Raw genomic sequence first — 22,239 nt, 5'->3', positions numbered from 1 at the left:
CATTTCCTCCACACACCCAACAGCTCTTTGGGGTTTTTATTGAATCCAAGCAAATAAAAGCTCCAATATTTACACTTGTGTGATGCTTTTTGTGTTTGGGAGCTTTTACAAGCTCTGGTGAGGTTTGCTGGGAGGCAGGGAAGGAGTTTAGCCCATGGTTCCTATATTTATATATTAGCCATGTATTAATGTTCTATTTCCCCCCCTGATAATTTCATTACTTTCTCCAGAATTTCAGAGACATAAACCAGGGAAAAGAGGGATCCTGGAATTCTCAGGAGGTGTTGCTAATGTGATGATTGAGGCTGAATTTCACACCTCCCCTTAGGCCTGCTGAGCAAGCACAGCTGCTGCATTTAGTGCTCTGATGTTCCTGGGGTCCACCCTGTGCTCAGATCATGGCACAGAACCACCAGCATCGGTCCTGGTCCTCCCTCTGCCCCTCCAGCTCCTCCACAAAGCCCTGGTGTGAACTTCAAACTGAGCTGGCTGCAGACAATGATCTTGCCATGTCAGTCAAGCCAAGATCTGTTTCTCCCACTGACACATCCAGCTCTGAAGTATTTCCCACAAACATTGCATGAGCAGCTCTTCCCAAACTGCCTGGCACAAAAGGATGGGGGGACATTCACGTCCCATCAACAGGAATCCCATCTGAGCAGAAGATGGAGGAAAAAATCAGCCTGTGCTAAAGAAATGTGAGATCCAAAGAGCCGTGGAAATGGGGAATTAGGTTCAGTTTTTAGTTTCATTTCAGATGTTTCAGTTGTTCTTTTGCTTTACAGGAACTGTAAATATCTGGGGTTATGTCCCCCACCACGGCCAGGAGCTGTTCAAAGGAGGAGGAGCTCTTTCAATGCAAAGAAAGAGCAAGGTTTAGGTTTAAATGCAAAGGTTTAAGTTTAGGTTTAAATGCAAAGGTTTAAATGCAAAGGTTTAAATTTGGGTTTAAATGCAAAGGTTTAAATTTAGGTTTAAATACAAAGGTTTGTGAGTGTTACAGATGTGAAAAAGGAGATGGGACAGGTGAAATCCTGCCACAAATGGGAGAGTCCAGCCCTGAAACCCCCTCAGCAAGAAGCCAATCTGGACCTTCCCTGCAAGGATCTCCAGCCCCTGCACTCCCACACTCACAGCAGCCTGCTCTGCCAGGGCTGGGGCACAAAGGAGAGGGGAACAAAGGTGTGGGGCACAAAGGGGGGCACAAATCTGTGGGACACAAAGGAGTTGGGCACAAAGGAGAGGGGCACAAAGTGATGCACAGAAGTGTGGGGCACAAAGGAGTGGGGCACAAAGTAGGGCACAAAGTGGGGCATAAAGGTGTGGGGTACAAAGTGGGGAAAAAAGGGGGGCATAAAGTGGGGCACAAATCTGTGGGGCACAAAGTGGGGCACAAAGGAGAGGGGCAAAAAGCTGTGGGACACAAATGAGTGGGGCACAAAGGAGAAGGGCACAAAGTGGGGTAAAAATGAGTGAGGCACAAAGGAGTTGGGCACAAAGTGGGGCACAAATGAGTGGGGCACAAAGGAGTTGGGCACAAAGTGGGGCACAAATGAGTGGGGCACAAAGGAGAGGGGCACAAAGTAGGGCACAAAGTGGGGCATAAAGGTGTGGGGTAGAAAATGGGGCACAAATCTGTGGGGCACAAAGCTGTGGGACAGAAAGGAGTTGGGCACAAAGTGGGGCACAAAGGAGAGGGTCAAAAAGCTGTGGGACACAAATGAGTGGGGCACAAAGGAGTAGGGCACAAAGTGGGTAAAAAATATGCAGGGCACAAAGGAGAAGGGTACAAAGGAATGGGACACAAAGGAGTGGGGCACAGAGTGGGGCACAGAGGTGTGGGGCACAGAGGTGTTGGGCACAGAGTGGGGCACAGAGGAGTGGGGCACAGAGTGGGGCACAGAGGTGTGGGGCACAGAGGTGTGGGGCACAGAGGTGTGGGGCACACAGCTGTGGGCTGGAGCTGGTCTCACTCCCCTGGCAGTGCAGCCAGGTGCTGACACACCCGGCAGTGACCCCTCCCACCAGCCTGGGACACCTCTCCAGGCTGGGCACGGCTCTCTGCAGGTGCTTCTCTCTCCCTGCTGCTGCCCCTGAAGCTGCCAGCTCCCAGGACGTCTCCTCCATGTGATCCCCAGCCCAGGCTCCCCTGGCAGGGAGGGGATGTGCCAGGCTGTGTTTCCCTCCTCTGCCCTCTTCCCTTGGCATCATCCCATGTGTTGGTCGTGCTAGGGGGAGGAGGAGTGGGAAGCCTGGCTCCAGAGGAAGGCTGCAGGGCTGCCAGGTGCTCTCCTATCCCATCCCTGCTGCTGTGCAGAGGGGAGAACAACAATTCACCCTCCAGCCTTTAGGAGAGGAGCTCCCTCTGGCAATTCATTTGAATAATAAATGGCTAAATACTCTCCATGTATCAAACCTTCCTCTTCAGCCAGCTGGGGCTATGTTCTTAAAGGGAGAAATCGTGGAATGCTTTGGGTTGGAGGGACCTTGAAGCTCATCCAGTGCCACCCCTGCCATGGCAGGGACACTTCCACTGTCCCAGGCTGCTCCCAGCCCTGTCCAGCCTGGCCTTGGGCACTGCCAGGGGTCCAGGGTGGGCACCCTGAGGGCCTCCCCACCCTCCCAGGGAAGGATTTCTTCCTGACATCCCATCTAACCCTGCTCTCTGTCACTTTAGTTCCCCCTTGTCCTTTCACTCCAGGCCCTTGTAAATGGTTTTTTTCCATCTTTCTTTCAGGCTCCCTGCAGGGACTGGAGAGCACAATTAGTCCTTGCAGTGGTGTCAGTCAGCTGAGCAAGGCTGTGATTCACTCAATCACAGAATCACAGAACTCAGAGAATTCACAGAATCACAGAATCCACAGCAGCAGCCACAGACCTGCTGCTTTTGCACGTGCAGAAATGTCCCTTTGCCCAGTGACACCCCCAGAGAACACCAGGGGTGACTCCCCAGTGCTTCACTCCAGCACACTGAGAGCCAAATTTCACTGGAAAAGAGAGGAAGATTTAGGATTTGCCACAAGGGAAAAAAAAAAGTGTTTAATAATATTTCACCCTGAGCACTGCAGAGGTGAGAGGAGCAGCAGCAGAAGGGTTTCCTGCTGGGGGAGAAGATGCAACACCATCAACAGGGAGGCCTCAGGCTGCTGCTCCTTCCCCAGGCAGCTTGTGGAGCACAGCAGGGGATAAAATGAGAAATAAAATAAATAAAAAGAGAAATAAAATAAAAGAAGAGAGAAATATCCCCTCTTCTCCTCAAGTTTCGTAAGTGGGCATGGGAGAGAAAGGGTAGGAGAGTCTGTGTGGGTCGTCTGCAAGGACAAAAGAGGAAGTTTTGCCCTTAATTTTAGACAATTTTTCAGCAAATGCCAGACATGATGTAAGAAGGCTGGTGCTGCTGAAGCCTTGCTCAACTTGTACCCCTGCAAATCCTGGTGTTAGTAACACTTTGGAAATGCTGATTTCACTGAAGTTCTTTCGTTTGCTTCCCTTTTCTTCAGGGAAAATGGAGGCTACAGCAGGAACCAGTCATCAATTCCCAGCTGCTGCCACTCTTGGATTCTGGATCAATAAAAGAGAATCAGCTCATCCAGCAAAAATGCAAAATATTCTGCCTAGGCAACCCAAGAAAGATCTGTATCACTGATAGATGCTGGCTTTTCTTCCAAGAAAAGCTGAAAACAACAACCAGGCACAGACTGGGGGCGCACAGAGGGGCCGAAGCTCCTGTGGGGTGGTGGTGGCACTGCAGGGACAGTTTGGGGGGTCAGTCCCTGGAGGTGAGTTATTCTGTCACCCCCCAGACTTCACTGGCTGGAATATGGTGAGCTTGGAAGCAGTCACTCAGCCCCTGAGCAGCACAAAGGCTGCCTGGGGCAATGGGATGTTAAATTCCATGTCCTTCTCCCTTTTTCCCCCTCTGGATCTGATAGAGGTGGCTTTTTGCCATGTCAGAGAAGTTGGTTGTGTTCCAGGCTGCAGGTGACAACAGAGAGGACAGGACAGCACCTGCAGCCTGGCCAAGAGCCACCAAAGCTGGCCTGGTGCTGGGCAGGACAGAGATTTGGACATCAGCAGATTTGGGCTCCATGATGCTGCCTGTCAATGGGCAGGACCCTGGGAAGGGCATCAGCATCTTTTATACAGGCAAGATCCACTAATGAATACTGGGAATGGGAAAAACTCACTTTGGGTGCTGCTGGATGCACAGGATCTCGTGCTTCCTCCTGCTCTGCAAGTCCTAAATTAATAAAAACCACTCTGCACTGATCAGCATTGTCTTGGTTTGGAAAGACAGGAGTCTGCTAAGGAAGGCAGGAGCCTCCCCTGAAATGGAGAATGTAAACCCTCCCCACCCCTCCAAATTGCTATGAATTTTAAATTAAGGGGCTCTCAGGCAAAAATATGGGAGCAGGAATAACAGTTCTTTAATAGGGAAAGGAAAAAAACAAAAGGATAAAATAAACAATGCAGTACACTAGAACAACACTGCCAGAGTCAGAGCCCAGCCTGACACCCTGTGGGTCAGGAGCAAGGGGGGCCTGTAGAGAAGGATGGATTCTTCCTCTGAAGATCCAGTGGAAGGAGAGGCAGCTGCTGCTCCTCTGGGGAATCCTGTGGAGAAGCTGTGCTGGTGTCTCAAAACCTCTGGATTATATCCAGGTAGGAATGCTTGGCTCCTCCCTCTGGGCGGAGCATCTCACACTGGGATGCTGCAGCTCTTATCAGCCATGCAGTGACATTCAATAGCTGTTATCAGCAGATGTCTCCTCCCCAGGGAGGCGTGATTGTGGTCACTCAAAGGCAAACTGCCCACTTGACAAAGGTAATCTGCCATACAGATGGTAATGGAAAACATCCTGCATTGCAATCTTCAACAAGAGTCATCTTGGTGGGTCACTTCATTTCCAGCCATCCAGGCAGGGAAATGGGATTGATTCAGGTCCTGGATCTGCTGACAAACATCTTCCTGCCTCCCCCTGCAGGCCTGGGAGCCCTCCCTGCCCCAGGAGCAGCAAACACAACCTGCTGCTCACAGCTTGGGACTGCTCAGCCTTTCAATATGAACTGTGTGCAGCTGCAAGCAGAGCCCCAAGCCCAGGTTTGTCAGATCCAGTGCTCAGAATTCTCCAAAGCCAGAGCTGGGCAGAGGCAGCAGCTCAGGGCAGGGGCTGCTCTCCCCTGCTCTCACTGGGGATGTTTGGATTCCTTATTTTAGAGCCATCTGATGCCTGTTTGTGAGCCCAGGCTGAGCACTGCTCTGCCATGGAGCCCTGCACAGCCTGCAGCGTGGCAATGGCAGGAGCTGCTCTGAGCAGGGCACTGAGCAGGAACCCAGAGCCCAGGAAAACGCTGCTTGTGGGAGCTGCACTCCAGCAATGCCCTGTTCCTCATGTGCAGAAAAGAAAGCAGAGAAAGGCAATCCAAGAGCATCTGAAATTAGGCACAAATGAAACACTACTGCAAAACTTGTGGGACTCTATCCACGTGGGTGACAGAATCACAGAATCACAGAACTCACAAAAGTCACAGAGTCACAGAATTTACAGAATCACAGAATCACAGAAATCACAGATTCACAGAATCCACAGAATTTACAGAATCCACAGTCACAGAATTCACAGAATCCCAGAATTCCCAGAATCCCCAGGTTGTCAGACACCTCCAAGCCCATCGAGTCCAGCCCAGCCCCAGCCCCTGACCCAAACCCTGGCCCCCAGTGCCACATCCAGGCTTTGTTAAACACCCCCAGGGATGGGGACTCCCCCACCTCCCCGGGCAGAACATTCCAGAACTTTATCCCCCTTTGTGTCAAACACTTTTCCCTGCTCTCCAGCCTGGATTTCCCTTGGTGCAGCTCGGGGCTGTGTGCTCTGGTTGTGTCAGTGCTGCTGGAGACAGAGCCCAGCCCCAGCTGAGCACAGGCACCTTTCAGGGCATGTAGAGAGTGATAAGGTCCTTCTTATCAATTTAATCAAGTAATTCCCATTTCACACACACCGAGAACAGTTCAGCTGGTGTCAAGACAAGTGGACAGTCAGGTGGAGGGGCCAGAAGCACCTCCTGCCATCACCTGTCCTGTTTTAGAGGGCAAACCCAGCAGGGGCTGTGCCAGAGAAGATTCCTGCCCCATTTCCAAACAGAGCAGATTCCTGCCCCAGAGCAGATTCCTGCCCCATTTCCTGCTGGATTCCCCATGGGATCTCTCTCCTGGCAGCTGCTCCTCAGCACTTTGCCCTCCATGGGCACCTCTGCTCCCCAGGAAAGGGACCAAGGTCAGCTCTGAACCCGGCTCCTGCTGCCAGGGGACAGCCAGGGACACTTTGGGCACAGCCCCAGTGCATTTTTAATCCCTCCTGTCAGTTATTGTGCAATCACTGAGTTACTTTAACAGGAAGGAAGAGGCTTGAACACCCAACCTACATTCAGGACTGCAACGAGGTGTTTTGGTAAATCAAAAGTGTTGCAAACGTGAAGAAACTTCATTTCCTCCTGGAAATAAATCCTGGAATGTGCTTTCTTTTCCACTTCTGCTCTTCCCAGCACTTCAGTGTGGGGAGGTGACCAGAGCCCAGGATGGTCCAACATCACTGACCCATTCCTAAGAAGAAATGATTAGTTATTAATAGGTTATTAATTATTTAATAGAATTATCATGTAATCACGGAGTGGTTGGAGTCAGAAGGGACCTTAAAGCTCACCCAGCTCCAGCCCCCTGCCATGGGCAGGGACACCTTCCACTAGAGCAGTTTGCTCCAGGCTTGAGTCCCCAAAAGCTTCACCAGCAGCCCAGGTGAAGGCAATGCAATCACACCTGAGATATTTGCATTATAAACCCCAACAAACGTCACTTGTTAAGCTGAGTTCTAGATGGGCTTGGTTTTACTCCTCAGGAGGCATCTCAGGAAACAGGATGCAAAAAACAAAAAGGAAAAAAAAGGCTTTAAAAAAACCTGGATTTCAAAGTCAGAGGAACATCACAGCATTCAGCTGGTGTGACTTTTCCAGAGTGAAAAAGGGACAGGCAGGACCTGGAAACCACAGAGAGCTGAGTCCCAGGATATCCAGTGGGTTTGGAACTGGTTTCAGTGCTCAGAGGTGGCTCTGGGAGCCTCCAGGCCCCAGCTCAGCCAGGAATTCTGCACTCCTGGTGCCTGTCAGCAGTGCTGAGCTCCAGCTCTGCAAACAGGGATGGCCTGGGCTCAGCACTGCTGGGGATTTCTTGCCAGAGTGTGCCAGCCAAACCCAAGGGCTCCTGTGGAAATGAAGCATTTCAGGCACATAAAAACTGATGAGAAATCAATGTTCTGCTGCAAAATCCTGCTTCATACTGCAGCCAGTGAGCCTCTTCTCCAGGAGGCAAAGGCTGGCTTAGTCAAAAAGAGCTAAAAAAAAAATAAATAAATCAACTCTGCTGTATCAAGATCCATAATTCATAGAGCTTTGTCGCAGAACACACCCAAGTGCCATCAATATTTTAAATATTGAGCACAAAACTGGCTGTCAAGTGCAAGTCAGCAATTCCTGGTGCCTCCCTGCTGGGGACAAAGCCCTGAGCAGAGTTTGTTTGACTCTGTTACATATTTTATTTGAAACACAAGATGTGTTTGCAGGAGCAAATCAGCCAGGCTCTGCCAACCAACAAAAAGAGTCAGCTGGCTGCCTGTGCTCATTAATAAACAGAAAAAATGATTTCATCACACCAACATGGGGCTGTATATGTTTATTCATCGTCAGTACTTTTGTACACAAGGCAAATATTAATAGCTGAAAGGCAACACTTTTGGGGAGTATGTACAGAGCAATGTACAGGCAAGTGTAAGAGGCTTGAAACTATGAATTGATTTAACTGTTTTATAAAAAAGAAGTGATGCTTTTTCTTCTATGACCTCCCTTAGAAATAATTTATTGCCAATCTCAAACTAAAGCAAGGAGAGAAAAAAAAAAATTTACAATAAAAAGTAGTCCCTGGAAAGTTTATAAAAAGTTAAACATATAAAATTGTAAGCCACAAACATTTATACAAAGCTAATACAAATCTTGGTTTTGTTAAAGATCTATGAGGTTGTTATAAAATATATTTTTACATAAAGGCTTCACATAAGGTAAGCTCTCACTGCTACTGAAAGCGCAGGAAAGCAGTTTTAAATAGTCTGCAATTCAACTTATTTTCAAGTACAACGCAAAGAAATTGCAAAATGGCACTGTATTGCAATGCTGTGTAATTAAAAACTACATTAATGGTACCATCAGAGAGACAAGAGCTGTAAAGTGAACTGGTGAACCATTTGCAGGAGACTTCCCCAGGGTGTGGAACAGGAGTGGGGCTGGAAAATGAAAATGATAAAAAATGAACCTTCTGCAGGAGGAACTGCCAGGGGTGCTCTGGGGCATGGGGGACAGCTCAGATCCACCAGGAACCCCCAGAGTGTGGGACAGGAGTGGGGCTGGAAAATGAAAATGATGAAAATGAACCTTCTGCAATGTCTGCAGGAGGAACTGCCAGGGGTGCCCTGGGGCATGGGGACAGCTCAGATCCACCAGGAACCCCCAGAGTGTGGAACACGAGTGGGGCTGGAAAATGAAAATGATGAGAATGAACCTTCTGCAATGTCTGCAGGAGGAACTGCCAGGGTGCTCTGGGGCATGGGAACAGCTCAGATCCACCAGGAACCCCCAGAGTGTGGAACAGGAGCAGGGCTGGAAAATGAAAATGATGAAAATGAACCTTCTGCAGGAGGAACTGCCAGGGTGCTCTGGGGCATGGGCATGAGAGACTGCTCAGATCCACCAGGAACACCCACCCACCCACCCATCATCTGCTGGATAATGCTGAATTTAAAGCTACTCACAAACAAGCCCCATGAACACCTTTGAGATCAATTTGACTTTTTTTTTAAGAGCAGTTATTCTAGAAGAAAGCTGAAGTTTCACACAAACTGATGGCTTATGCTCCCACATACAATATATATTAAAAAAGTAACATTTTTAAAGCCCTGATGAACAGCCACAGTTTTTAGGTATCAATCATCTCAGCTGAACACTCTGCAGCAGGGAACAGTTGCTAAAACACCAATTTCACCTTCAAGTACAGCTTGTGCAGGACAGTGGTTTATCTCCATAGGGTCAGTGATCTTTAGAACACAGCTCACTCCAGCAAAGAGAACTGAAGAATTTTGGGAAATTTGATTTTCTGGGACATTTCACTTTCTATCTGCTTTCCCACCTTCACTAGGAATACATCCCAACCTTGTACCACAGACTGGTTTCCACGAGGAAGCTTCACTCTCACCAGCAAACTGCAACTCTGGTTGTTTCAGGACAAAACTCAGCCTGCTCAGAGCATCAACCCTTCAGCTCTTGTACCAGATTTATGTCCTGCAACAAAGAAATGCTTTGTAGGAACAAATCTAACAGGAAATACAACAGCCCAAGGTGTGAAACAATGAGGCAGGGCATGAAGAGTGAGCCTGAAGATGGGCAAGGGTGCTGCTTTGGGGTTTTTGGCTGTAGGGTAACACAGGAACCATGTAAACAGAACATCCAGGTGCATCCCCTCACCCCTGTCAGCACTGGGAGTGGGAACCCGAGTGATTGGACTCAGTTATTCCATGAAAACAATTCATTTCTGCCTGAGATTCATGGAGTGCTTTATCCACCAGGGCCCACAAGGGACCCAGCACTGGGGTCCCCCTTGCTCTCTCACAGGCCCTGGGCTTCACAGGGACAGGCTCTGGAAGGATTCAGAACAGGGATTTTTGTGGTGGTTCTGGGCAATTCCCCCCACTTTAGTCAAGGTCAGAAGTGCCCAGTGCCTTGGTGACCCTGGTGCATCCTCAGACTGACATCAATTTGGAGGATCTTCAGTAAATTAACAGGTTCCATTGACAAAAAATTCATCAATACTTCACATAAATTAGTTCAGACAAATCCCTGGTACTCACCCTATCATCCACTACCAGTCTTTAGTCTTTTCTGCCATCATCTGGTCTGACACCCTCCAAAGCACCTACTGCAGACCTCTCGAAATCAACTGTTTTAATCAGATGTAAGTCTCTGTTTTGAAAAGACAATTGTTCAGACAGCAAAGCAAAAACCAACCCAACTCCTCCTCCTGTTGACAACCAAGGGCAGGAATTTATTTTCTGCTTTCCAAGACTGGACTTGGAGGCCAGCAGAGGTTTGAGTCTGTTCTTGGAGCATTTAGAGCCCAAGGAGAACTTCTGCTCCCATCACAGGTGTGTTGCTCTGTCCTTGAAAGAGCCTCACCAGCCTTTCCTGAGGTCTCTGCTTCATTCTCCTTCCTGAACTGCTCACATATAACCTGAACACACCAAATCAGAAATAATCCGTGTCCAGTAGAGGCAAAATCTACATTAAATATCCCCATCCAAGATTCTTTTAACCCTCCTGACATCAGTGCTGCATCCAGACTTTAGGATTATGTTTAGATTTTGCACTGTGACTTCTCCCAAGCTCTTTTCAGAATTCTTTCCTCCCCAAACAGTGCCTGATGGCCAGAATCACAGACTAACCTATGACTATTCACTGGATAATATAAAAAAATAGAGGTCTTTCCAAGCACCTAACTAAATAAAAATACACTATTCCCCTTCTACTGCCAGGAGAACGAGGTACAGAGATGTTAATAAACTTACAGTCACAGTAAGTAAAGGCTAAGTTCAGGAGACAGGCAGCTTTCCTATGTCCTGGCAGGGCCACTGCTCCCAGCAGTGACACCACCACGCCACCCCTGGCTCGTGGGATGAGAACAAGGAAGCATTCAAGGATTGGCCACCAGCATGATCCACAGGAATTGGCCAATTCCATGGGGCAGAGTGGCAGCTGAGCTGCCCACACCACTACAGCCTGGGGGAAACCTGGTAGGGACACTGATTTTTGTATCACAATCTCACTCTCTTTTTGCAGTGTGCTGTGGGGTACATCAGGATTGCTTTATTTTCACTATTTTTCATTATTATTATTATTATAATAATTTCTTCTTTTAATCACATGGCAACGCTAACAACTCCCCATAAGAAATGAAACAAAACTGCAAAAGGACTTTGGGTAAAATAGTCACAAGCAGCACTCTGGAAGATGCTGTGCAACATATTTGGCTCAAGTACACTTAGGATTGCTTAGACCCAACTGGAAAGTCTCAGAAAGAACCTCATCAGCTCAAGCACATTTTGCTGGGACAAGGTCTTTAATTTTTTCAGAAGAAAACATTCATCTGCATGGTGTCAGCTACACAAGGCCTCTGCTGGGAATTCATAAGGCCACTGAAAATACCAGAGGAGGACAGAACACAAGGAGGCACTTAGGTTTGCAAGTCCTTCTCTCCATCAGCAAATGCTCCTGACTCAGAGGAGGCACCTGGCAAGGAGGCAGGGAGTTCAAATAAAGCAGTGCTAAGTTAAAGAGCTTCCAGAACAGGTGACCCACAGGTAACATCTGCTCAGTGAAGGTAAAAAACACAAGCTGGGCTTGCTCCCCCCTTCCCACACCAGAGTGCCAAGAGGATTGATCAGAGTGCTCTGTGCTTTGCCATGGCTCCAGGACACCTCTGGAGAGAATCTGTGTACTGTGCCAACCACAAATCCCTCATCACTGCACTCAGCACTTCCTGATAGATATGTCTGAAACTCCTGATTTTCCATATTTTTGAAGCATCTCCTATTCCATCCCAATGCCATGATTTATACTTAAGCAGGAACAGGAATACACCCAGGAATGGGCTGCAAAGAGATGATTCCAGCAAGGGATCTGATGGGATTTCTAACCAAAAACAGACCTGAGAAATCATAAGTCAGCTATGGTATCACAGTCTTCACAATGAAATCAGATGTGAGAAGTTTCTCTCTCTCTCCCCCCCACCTTAAATTACTGCCACAGTCTAATAATTGCAACAATTTCATTGACGTTTTGACTTGGAATTCTGGATTTTCTAGGATAATACATATGTTGGTAAAAGGTCAAATTTACCACCTTACAGGTAACTTACATATAGGTCTGCTATGAAATTACAACTTGAGTCAACTTGAAGCTACACTGGAAGAGATTAAGCCTGAATTTCTGCAGAAATTGGCAATAACGTGTTCAGCAGCAGCTTTCAGCCACATATCAAGAAGTCTGACAGGATCTGGATTTCTCTACTCCTGCTGTAAACTTCTAGTTAAAAAAACAACACACAAGAGTTACTGAAGTAAAGCAGTCTTTTTGCACATCACTGTAACATCAGCTGCTTGAGGTTGTCGTGCAGGATGGTATCTTTAACATCACGGAAAACTAGCCGGATGTTCTCTGTGTTAATAGCAGTGGTGAAGTGGTGGTACAGGGGCTTCTGCTGCTGGTCCCGGCGTTTCGTGCGAAAACAATCCACCAGGAATTTTTGGACATCTGTTAAGCAGTGGGGATCCCCTTCAAATTCTGGGAAATAGTCTTTGATGCTGACTTTCTGTACTTTTTCCTCAAGCAAGTCCGTTTTGTTCAAGAAGAGGATGATGGAGACGTTGCTGAACACCCGGTTGTTGACTATCGTTTCAAAAATGTTCAGGGACTCCGTGAGGCGATTCGTCTGCCTGTCCTCCATCAGCACTTGGTCAAACTCACTGGAGGACACCAGGAACAAAATTGATGTGACACTGTCAAAGCACTCGAACCACCGCTTCCGTTCCGACCTCTGGCCGCCCACGTCCACCATCTTGAAAGGGACATTCTTGATTTCAAAGTCGTACTCGTGAATCCCTTTGGTGGGCCTTCGTGCCAGCAGGATGTCTTGCTGGGAGGGAAGGTAATCCTAGAAAAATAAGGAGAGTTTTGTGATTAGGGTGTGATGATGGGTATGGACACAGCAGTGGAGAGAGCAGCTTGCAAGGGAACAGGACAAGGTTTGCAATAAAAAGACATGGATGTGGATTTCCATGCTAGGAAACACACTCAGTATTAAAGTAGAACATGTACCCCAAAGAACTTCAGCTTTCCCTCTGGCATGTGAAAAGGATTCATAACCAACTTCAGAGGTGAGCCAGCAATTCCTCCTGCCAGTTTCCCTCATTCTGGATTTCATGCTTCCTTCACTCCCTTCCCACAACACTGGCTGCCAACTCTACCATGGGTTCTAAACCAGCTTTCTCCAACCAGTAACTATGGGATGGATATCCCATGCCAGCTGTGGGTTCTCCATTCCTCCCATGCTCTCCTGCAAAGTGCATGACTGCTTCCAGAAACAAACCAGCTGCTCCACTAAGTAACTTTGAAGCAATCAATTATGCCTGAAAACTAAAACCTAAGTTAACTTCCTGTGTTTGTGCCATGCATCTTTGCATCCTGCTGGATCAGTGCACACTGGTGAGCTCACACTGCCTGACCTTGCCCAGAATTTACTGTGCAGTGAGTAGAACAGGGGAAGAAACTGAGATCTGGGTACAGCTCTCTCCAGTTCAGTTCTTTCCAGCCTGGGGGGCACAGAGAGCTGTATCCTGAAGTTCTCCAGCCCACCTCTCCCCAGAATTTAAGAGGCATTCAAGAGACTATTTTTTTTTAGATTGTTATATGAACATCATCAATAGATGCAGATGAAGAGGAATTCTTATTAGTCAGCTTTTAACAGCATGAATTCAACATTCAGATTGGGGATTTCTTCATTCCTAGAATTACACTTTGGTCTATGGTCCAAGTCCTTCTGTTATCTGCAAAGTGCATCTCTACCACAGCTGCCTGTGCTGGACTTTAAAACCTTGTTGTTCCCTTGTTATGGAAACTCTTCCTCATATTTTTCCAGCATTTCTCACCCTTTCAGAGAGCGCTATTTAGGTTTTGGAATTTCAGTCTCTTGTTAAAAAGTGAATGATCTATGATCTTCCTTTGACAGTGCCAGTTCCCACACTTGGAGCTTTTCTAAAGACATGTAAGAGCAAGGTTCAGAAAGTCTGATTCAACCAGTCAGCTGGGTGGGGGAACAGGCACACCATGGCTATTGCAGTAGCTGTATCCAAGCTTAAGGCAACTGGGCAAGCTCAAACCACAAAAAAAAAATTTAAAAATCATGAAGTGAGCGCAACATTTCAAAAGCTCAAGGATCACTTTGCTTTACCCTGTTAAGTTCCAAAGTGAAACCAGAGAGAGAGGGAGGGCTTTGTGTGAACTCTGGCTTCCTCTTCCCAAGCTGCCCATGACTAAGGCACTGATTTTTATCGTGGCACAAATTACAAAGCAGCTCTGAAGCACAGGCTCCCCACCCTGCAGCCTTTGCTGCAGCACTGTACACAGCCAAACCCCACAGCACCAAAGTCTGGAGGGCAGGAGAATTCCTAAAGCAACATCAAGCTCCCTCCAAACTGACCAAAAGAGCTGCTGTCACCCCCTTGTCTGATTAATAGACAACTTGAAAGGGTGATAAGACTTTTCCCTTGGTTAAATCTTGGGTCTTTTCTACTGAAATTAGAGAGAGGAGAACAATCAGCAAATCAGTGCAGGGACTGTATGAAATGTCACTGGGCACATGTGAAGGGATTCTGAGCAAAGCTGACTGTCAACATGTAGGCAAGAGTGTCACAGGTTCAGCACTCTTGCCAGCTTCCAAATGGGAATGTATATTCTGTTGTTTTTCAGGAAGTTTGTCTCAGCTTCTCAGAACAAAAGCAACAAGTCTTAGGAAAGCTCAGGAGTGAGTGAAATTATTAAATTATGTAAATAAATAAAACCAACTGATATAGCAGGCAAAACCACATGCACCTTCAATATTGAAACAAGGGCACAAAGCAAATTCTCCTGGGAGCTGGCCTGTAATGTTTATTCAGTAAAGCTTTCAGGAACAAGCTTCTCCCCAGAATTCCTGACAAATTCCCTCTCGAGCACTATTACTCATTGAAAATTCCTTCCACACTTGCAGTCACAAAGAGAATCCTTTCCAGTGCTTCCTACTTCTACATTCTGCCATGGAACTGGGTATCTTTAAGGTCCCTTCCACCCCAAACCACTCCATGTTTTATCCTGGCTATTGCCTACTCTGATCCAACAGGCAGCACATGAGGGTTCTGTGAGTTCAGTGCTGGTATCCAGCCACCTTCTGGCTACAGGAGACCAAACACAACAACTCCCAGGAACTCTCCCAGTATTTTAGTTCTCTTTCTGAAGGACAATTATGTTTTCTCCCTCATGCTCAGGTCCTTGGAATACAAGCAGCTTGTCCCTGTCTCAGTGCTGATCCCATTCTCCACGTGTGAAGACAGCAGCACCAGGTGAGTATTTTCCTTGAATGACACTGAGTATTATTTTCCAAGTTCTTTCAATGCTTTGCCATTGCCAATAAGTGCAATAAGTGTTTTCTTCCCCTCAAGCATTCTCACATTGATACTGATTTGGAACACGTGCTTTCTTCCTGATTTTCATATCTCCTTTCCTCAAATTCACTGCAGTCTGCTTCTTCTAAAGGAGTTCCTTTGCTTATCAGCAGCACTTTTGGCTATCACATCACTGTTTGCCTAGCTCAAATTACAATTTAAGGCATGACTAAGATCCAATCACAAGATGGAAAGCCAAGTCTCTCTGGGAGGTATTTTGGATACACAGAGACTGCACTGGCAGTTGAAATAGCAACACAGAGCTGCAAGGAATCCAGGAGATCCCACGCACGTCTGCCTGTCAGACACTCTTATTCTGCTGATCTGATTCAATCTGAACATTAAGTTCTTTTCCCTCTTATCAGCTCCCTTTTGGCAAGGGGCACGTGAATTGCAGATCTATGTGTTTATAAGCAATTTAGTTGCAAGTCAGCCCAGTTGCATCAGATAAGAACAAACACTTTTATTTACAATTTGGGGAAAACAATCATGAGATAATCTTGCATATAGATAAGAATAAACCAGAAGAACCTATCAAATCTTTCACTAACAAAACCTAGCTAGTGCTCTTTCCCTCACAGATTTAACATTTTTTACAACAGCAGATCCTGATGAGTCTCTGATTCTCAACACCAGAAAAGCTGTAATTCACAGCACTGCCACAGAAACATCAGACCTGCAGTGTGTTTATGTCTAAAAATATTTAAAAAACCCAACTGCTGACCAAGTTTCACACTTTAATCAAAGAATAAACCAACGTTTCTCTGTTAAGAACTTTGAAATGGAGCTACAAGACTCTATCCAATATTGTTGGGGAAAAATCCAAGTCCTTTGAAACTGAAAGGCACTGGATGCAAAGACCATGAGAAATCCCCCACTGGCAGAGAGTTCAGCAGCTCATTACAGCAAGTGCAGACCCCCTAAGTGAGATATTAGGGGATATAATGCACTAAGTGCAAGTTTCATATCTCAAGACCAAATCCAAATTCAGAGATCAGGTGCTGGAGTTCTCAAGCCAGAGATCTGGGAAGCACAATGCCCACCAGTGCTTTAGTTACAACAATGACAGTTCAAAGCAGAAAAATAGTCTGGCTTAAAATTTAATCTGTTAAAAACAAAAATGAAATTATGCATGATGTAACAGGGTTTCACTGAAGTGGTTTGGATTCCTTCATTTGTTACCATCAGCTGGGAATGACCATGGACAAACTGCCTTCCCACAGAGCTCAAGCACCATATTAGAACTCCTGCTTTAAAGGCAATTTTTCCACATGCCATTCCTGCAATCCACAACTGATGAACATCAGCAGATACCTTCATTATTCAAGTGCTAATTAACAGTTCTATAAAAAAGTATTCTACAGAAATGTCAGGGTTTTCTCCAGAGAAAACAAGACTTTATTCTTTACTGGGTTTATGTTCAAGTAGATATTCCTGGAAGGTACCACTGACCTGGGACTGATTTAACTCAAGAGTTCCTAACTGGACACGTAACCCCAAACCCAGTTGTTTTCAGATGTCATTTAGTCTTGAAAAGCTACTCTAACAGTCTCCTGCCTGGCCAAGTATTTGTAACTTGTTTTTTGTTGGATTTTGACAGATGGTTTATTTCCAGAAAGTCTCCTGGCCCTTGCATTGCCCTGTGTTTTTGACATGTCAGTGATGAACTGCTGAGATAATGTGACAGTCTGAGTTAACTAAAGATAAAGTCATTGGAGTAGACACTAATTACATTTCATCTATTTAAAACCCAGAGATCACAAAGACTACTTCAAACTCAAGACTGGAAAGAAAAATAAAAAAGGACTTACTTGTTCTCCAAGTTTATCCAAGTTGTCCAAGAAATACTTTACAGATTCCCCCTAAAAACAAATCAAACAGTTATTTAAATAAGCGACATCCTTGATCCCAACAGTTTACATTCTGAAGTCCAGATAATTTATCAGAAACCTACATTTAAGCATTGTAAGCTTTAATCACTGCCCTTTTTAAAAGCAGCTATCCTAAGAACACAACTGATGATTTATTCTTAGGCCAGTTAATATTTAAGCTTAAAAGCATAAAAGGCACATTTATAATAGTCACATTCTTTCCAAGTTTAGACTTGATAAATAAATCCAAGTGTTATCCACAGGGAACATCAATGAAGCAGCCACACCTTCGTTATGAAAAGAAACATTCAATTCCTCTGAGGCTTAGCAGTGTGCACACACAGGCATTCAGGTGCAGGGATTAACCACCAGAGAAAGTTCATTTCTACTGCAGTGCCACAGGACTCGTGCCCACAGGGATGAGCAGAGCAAGGATGAGAAACCACAGCACACAAAGCATTTTACTCAAGCTTCCCATCACACACCAAGCTGGACCAGAACATCTTACTCTGAGTGATGAGCAGAGCTGCTGTGCATGATATCACGTTTATAATCCAGGTTTATCTTCTGGGTTCCACTCATCCCTGTCCTGGCAAAGGGTAACTGCAGCTTTTAATCCCTCCAGTAATGCAGAACTAAAGGTTTTTTCATGGTAAACCTGAACCACAGTCAATCCTGCAGAGCTCCATCAGGGTGCTGGGATTAAGGAGGAATTCTGCCATGGATACTGCTGCACCTGAGTTCATTTGCAATAGGAGTGTACTGATGGAATTCCCTGCAGAGGAAAACACCTTTTTAAGGTTCTCAACATCCTCACAGAAGCACAAATCTGCTTCCTTTTGGAAACTCTTAATTACCAGCTGTAACTTGCTCATTTTACAGTAAGTGCAGAAGAGAAACCACCTGTGTTTTCACTCTGCAGGTGGAAGAGCAGGAATTCTGAGTGAGCTCTCTTGATGAGAGAATCAAACAGCATCTGAGGCTGGGGTGACTCCACCTAATCCAGACAAGTGAATTAGGACAGGAGCTACACCCTGATAGTGACTTCCCCTCACTTCAATCTGAGCTCTGCAAGCTCATCTAGGGAGAATATGAACCTCACTATTCAACTGTGCCATCTAAGCATGTACCCTGAGCAGAGCAGGGTAAATAAAGGCCAAAAAGGGTTCTGGCAGACACATCAGCAAGGTACCTCTGCAAGGTTTCCAGGCACTAAAATAAGTTACATAATACAAGTAGATGCCACACCTTTAAGTGTGCAATTTGAACATCAACATTTAATGAGGCAAAACTAGGCTCTGGTTGGAACATGCCTCCTGCCCAACACACCTCTATGCCTTATTTTACCTCCTGTTTGCCTCAGCTGTCCTGATTTTCTCTGGGGTGACAAACTGCAGCAGGAACAGCATTTTAAGTAGCACACAGCAGCAACTGCTTGCAATGACAGCAGTATTGTGTCTTTTCCATCATCTGTTCTAGCCTCAATCCTCTAAGGAAGGTACACAGGGAAGAGCATTCCTATTTCACAGAAAATAAACAACCCTGATGCATGAATCCATCAAGCTTCCCAAGAAGGAGTAACAGGATCAGAATTCAGGCCTTCCAAGTGCTAAAGCCACTGTCTGTAGCTGAATACTAAGGCCAAATAAATTTTAAGGTCAGATTTAATTTCTTTTTTAGGTGCCAATAGGAGCTGGCAAGCTTCCCTTCCCCACAGGGCTGGCTACATACCAATCAGGCAGATTTCAGACTCACTAAGTGCAGGCATTTACTCTGGAATACCTGGGCCTCAGAGGCTGAACTTGTGTGTGTGTGTGCATACAAACATGCATTTTAATCTTACACAGCTTTTTATACAACTTGCAGCAATACCTACTCCCTAAAGAAGCATTAACTCTGCAGTTAATGTGGAAGTTACTACCTCTCCCTCTCCTTTAAATCCCAGGGCTTGCAGCTACTGCAATGCACAGAGCAGTTGGAGCAGACAAGCAAACCACAGCCTGGAAAGGTCACAAAACATCCCCACAGGCAGCTTTCCAAAAGAGGGGATTTCCTGAAATCACAAATGCAAAATGCACAGGCCTGCAGCGACAGCAGCGCTCCAGAGCCACCCATCCAACAGCAAAGTCACCCAGGGAGCACTGAGATGCCAGCTCCACTCCTGGGCTGGCACCTCTCAGAGTCAATGGCACACAAGCATCAAGGTGGCCAGAAACTGAACTATTAAATCCATCAGTTCCAACATAACCCAGCTCATTAAGCTGAGACATTCCAGCTTCCCTCCTCCACACCGTGGGCTCAGCTGCTTGGGCTCTCCCCTCATAAAAATCTGTTCAGACAGCAAGTGCTGAGGACATGACTCAGCTCTGTAACCAAGGACAGAAGTTGTTCATTCACTGTTTTTTACCTGCATACCAATTAAAAACCTAGAACAGCTTCAAACTCATCATCTCTTCTCCCATCCCACTCCAGCCACAAACCCTGACCAGTGGTAATTTTCTGTCTGCCCTGGACATGTTGCTATCAGCAGGATGAGCTCTGCTAACTACAGACACTCCTGAACAGATCTTTATCAGAATGCACTACTGGAGAACCAGAGAGTTTTGACCCATTTAAACAAGCTTCAAAGAGGCAGCATTACAAAGCAGCCAAGCTTCAATCCCTTCCCAAAGTGTGAAGTTTTTTATTTCAGCCAATAATGAAGAGAAACACATTGAAAAACTCAGCACACAACAACTGAGGAAAGCCTTAATGCCACCTATTTTTAAAAATCAGTTAGAAAAGGACCCATTCACATCCCTGCAGCCCCAAAGGCAGCTTCTGTGTTAGGCTGCTTTTCCTTGGTAGATAGAGAACCAGATCCCACTCAGTAAATCCATGACAGGGACCAGATTGAAACAGCTGTACTCAACAGCTGTCACCTAAAATTTCCTTTCTGACAAACTGCAAACTCTCTGGTTTACCCAAGATGACTAGAAAAAAGAAACTGGGTTTCCCCACTCTGTGCCACTAATGCCTGTGTGGCTCACCATGTCCAGCCCTGCCACGAGGCTGCTCAGCAATCAGTCTGTGGTGTCACACCACAAAGGAGCCACACCAAGGGCAAAATCTAGACAGGAATGAGACAACTGAAGGATCTGCCCCCATTAAAACCCCCACAGTTCTCCATTACACTCCTGATGTCTTCACACCCACGTTCTGTGAGTACATAGGACGGAAATTTAAAGATTAGCTAAAAATACAGAGATGGCCCCAGGACAGGAAGGACCTTGACCTGTTGGACAGAGTCCAGAGGAGGCCACCAAGTTGATTACAGAGATGGAGCACCTCTCCTACGAGGAAAGGCTGAGAGAGTTGGGAATGTGCAGCCTGGAAAAGGGAAGACTTTGGGGTCACCTAACTGTGGCCTTCAGTACCAAAAGGAAAGATGGAAAAACTATATACAAGGGTCTGGAGTGACAGGACAAGGGGGAATGGCTTCACACTGACAGAAAGTAGGTTTAGATTGGTTATTAGGAAGAAATTCTTTACTTTGAGGATTCTGTGGCACTGGCACAAGTTGCCCAGAGCTGTGGATGCTGCATCCCTGGGAATGTTCAAGGCCAGGCTGGACAGGGCTTGGAGCAAGTGGGATAGTGGCAGGTGTCCCTCCACAGCATTCCATGGCTCTGTGTGACACTCTCACTTCAGTCCCACGTGAACCTTCTCTTTTAAATGCAGATGAACTCTCTGAAGTCACTTGCACAGTTGAGCAGTTTGGAAATGCAAATCTCTGAAGGCTGCAGTGACACTGCAGGAACCAGCCATGCCATGGAGCCCAACTCATCCCCTGCACTCCAAGTACAGCCCAAAGATGCCAATACAAGGAGACAAAACCCAGCACAGGCTTGGGCACACATCTCACATGAATATTGAGGTACTGCAATAAAGCAAATTTCTTGAGCACACCCCAATATAGCAGAATGAACAACCTACACATCAGCTCCAAAGGCCTTCTGGAGTTACAGGAGGGGGCTCTGGCTGTTTTAAACTTTGTTAAATTATATCAGGGTATTGGATTTTTAGGCAGTGCCTTTTGAAGCTTGAGAAAGATGCCCTTTTTTGTTCAGATGGACTATAGATGTCAGCTGTGGCCCTTCAGCCTCCTCCTGATTCAGAAATGCATGTAAACCACAGGAAGTTGACTGTTAAGTAACTTTATTCATAACTGTCAACTATTCCATTTTCAGCAAGGTTTGAGTCAAACCAGCCTGTGTCTCCTGGAGCCCTGTGATGCTCCCTGAGAGAGCCAAGCCACTTCACCATCAATGTACAAGAAAACACACCAATCTTACTCCTCTCAAGGTGACTGACACTACAGCTTTGCATTAAACTACTTGTTAAATGAAATATCTCCGGTTCTAGAATTCATTCTTTTTACTAAGACATTTTACAAATTTCTTTTTACAAAGCAGAGGTGGTCATTTAGTTGTAGGCCAACACCTGCTGGTGTGGTCATCTGCAGTAAACCAGAGCAAGTCTCTTTTCTAAGCAAAACACAGCACAAAGATCACTGTCTGCTTACTGCCTAAAGCAAAGTAACCACAAAAATATTTTGGGGGAGGGAAGAAAAAAAAAAACCTACATGAAATACACACTAGATGAACACATCTTTTAAACCCAGGAAGCACCAATTTATTTGGTTTCCATGAAAACAATGTCAGCAATCTAAATATGATTTGTTGAAACCTTAGCACAGCCAAATGGCTTTTTAGCTCTTCAAGGGGATCAGGGCCATTGCATTTTTTCCACTAGCAATTGCTTAAAAAAGAAAAAAGAGATAGAGAAAAAAGCATCAAATAAAAATTTAGTCATCACAAGGTTTAAAGAAAGAAACAATTTATCAAACCATCTAGGTTTGGCTGCAAGTTCAGGGGAACATACTGAACTGACAGGGCTTATTAAGTGTCTGAAATAATAAATGTGATACTTTAGGAAAATAGGAGATATAACTTAGTAGCTCTATATTAGAACTCTAAGAA

The 22,239-nt window shown here is 45.9% G+C and overlaps 1 protein-coding gene across 3 annotated transcripts in view; it reads right to left on the bottom strand.

Moving 5' to 3' along the window:
* Window positions 1-7,708: 7,708 nt before the first annotated feature.
* GNA13 (G protein subunit alpha 13) overlaps window positions 7,709-22,239 on the bottom strand; it is a 30,314-nt gene continuing 15,783 nt past the window's right edge. The window contains exons 3-5 of one of the 3 annotated variants that reach the window (XR_011683060.1): window positions 17,159-17,209; window positions 8,729-12,802; window positions 7,709-8,475 (exon numbers count right to left, since the gene is read on the bottom strand). Coding sequence is in view for 1 of the 3 variants with exons in the window: in XM_071451313.1 (XP_071307414.1) it covers window positions 12,230-12,802; window positions 17,159-17,209 (624 nt within the window). In the remaining 2 variants the exon portion in view is untranslated. Of the gene's footprint in view, window positions 12,803-17,158; window positions 17,210-22,239 lie in introns of all 3 variants that reach the window. The other 2 variants (XR_011683061.1, XM_071451313.1) reach the window with 2 other exon arrangements.

The sequence above is a fragment of the Agelaius tricolor genome, unplaced genomic scaffold, assembly GCF_023055355.1.
Source record: "Agelaius tricolor isolate 1412-34295 unplaced genomic scaffold, bAgeTri1.0.p SCAF_32, whole genome shotgun sequence".
NCBI lineage: Eukaryota > Metazoa > Chordata > Aves > Passeriformes > Icteridae > Agelaius > Agelaius tricolor.
The sequence above is the reverse complement of the archived record's forward strand: the minus strand, read 5'-3'. Positions and strand labels throughout refer to the sequence as shown.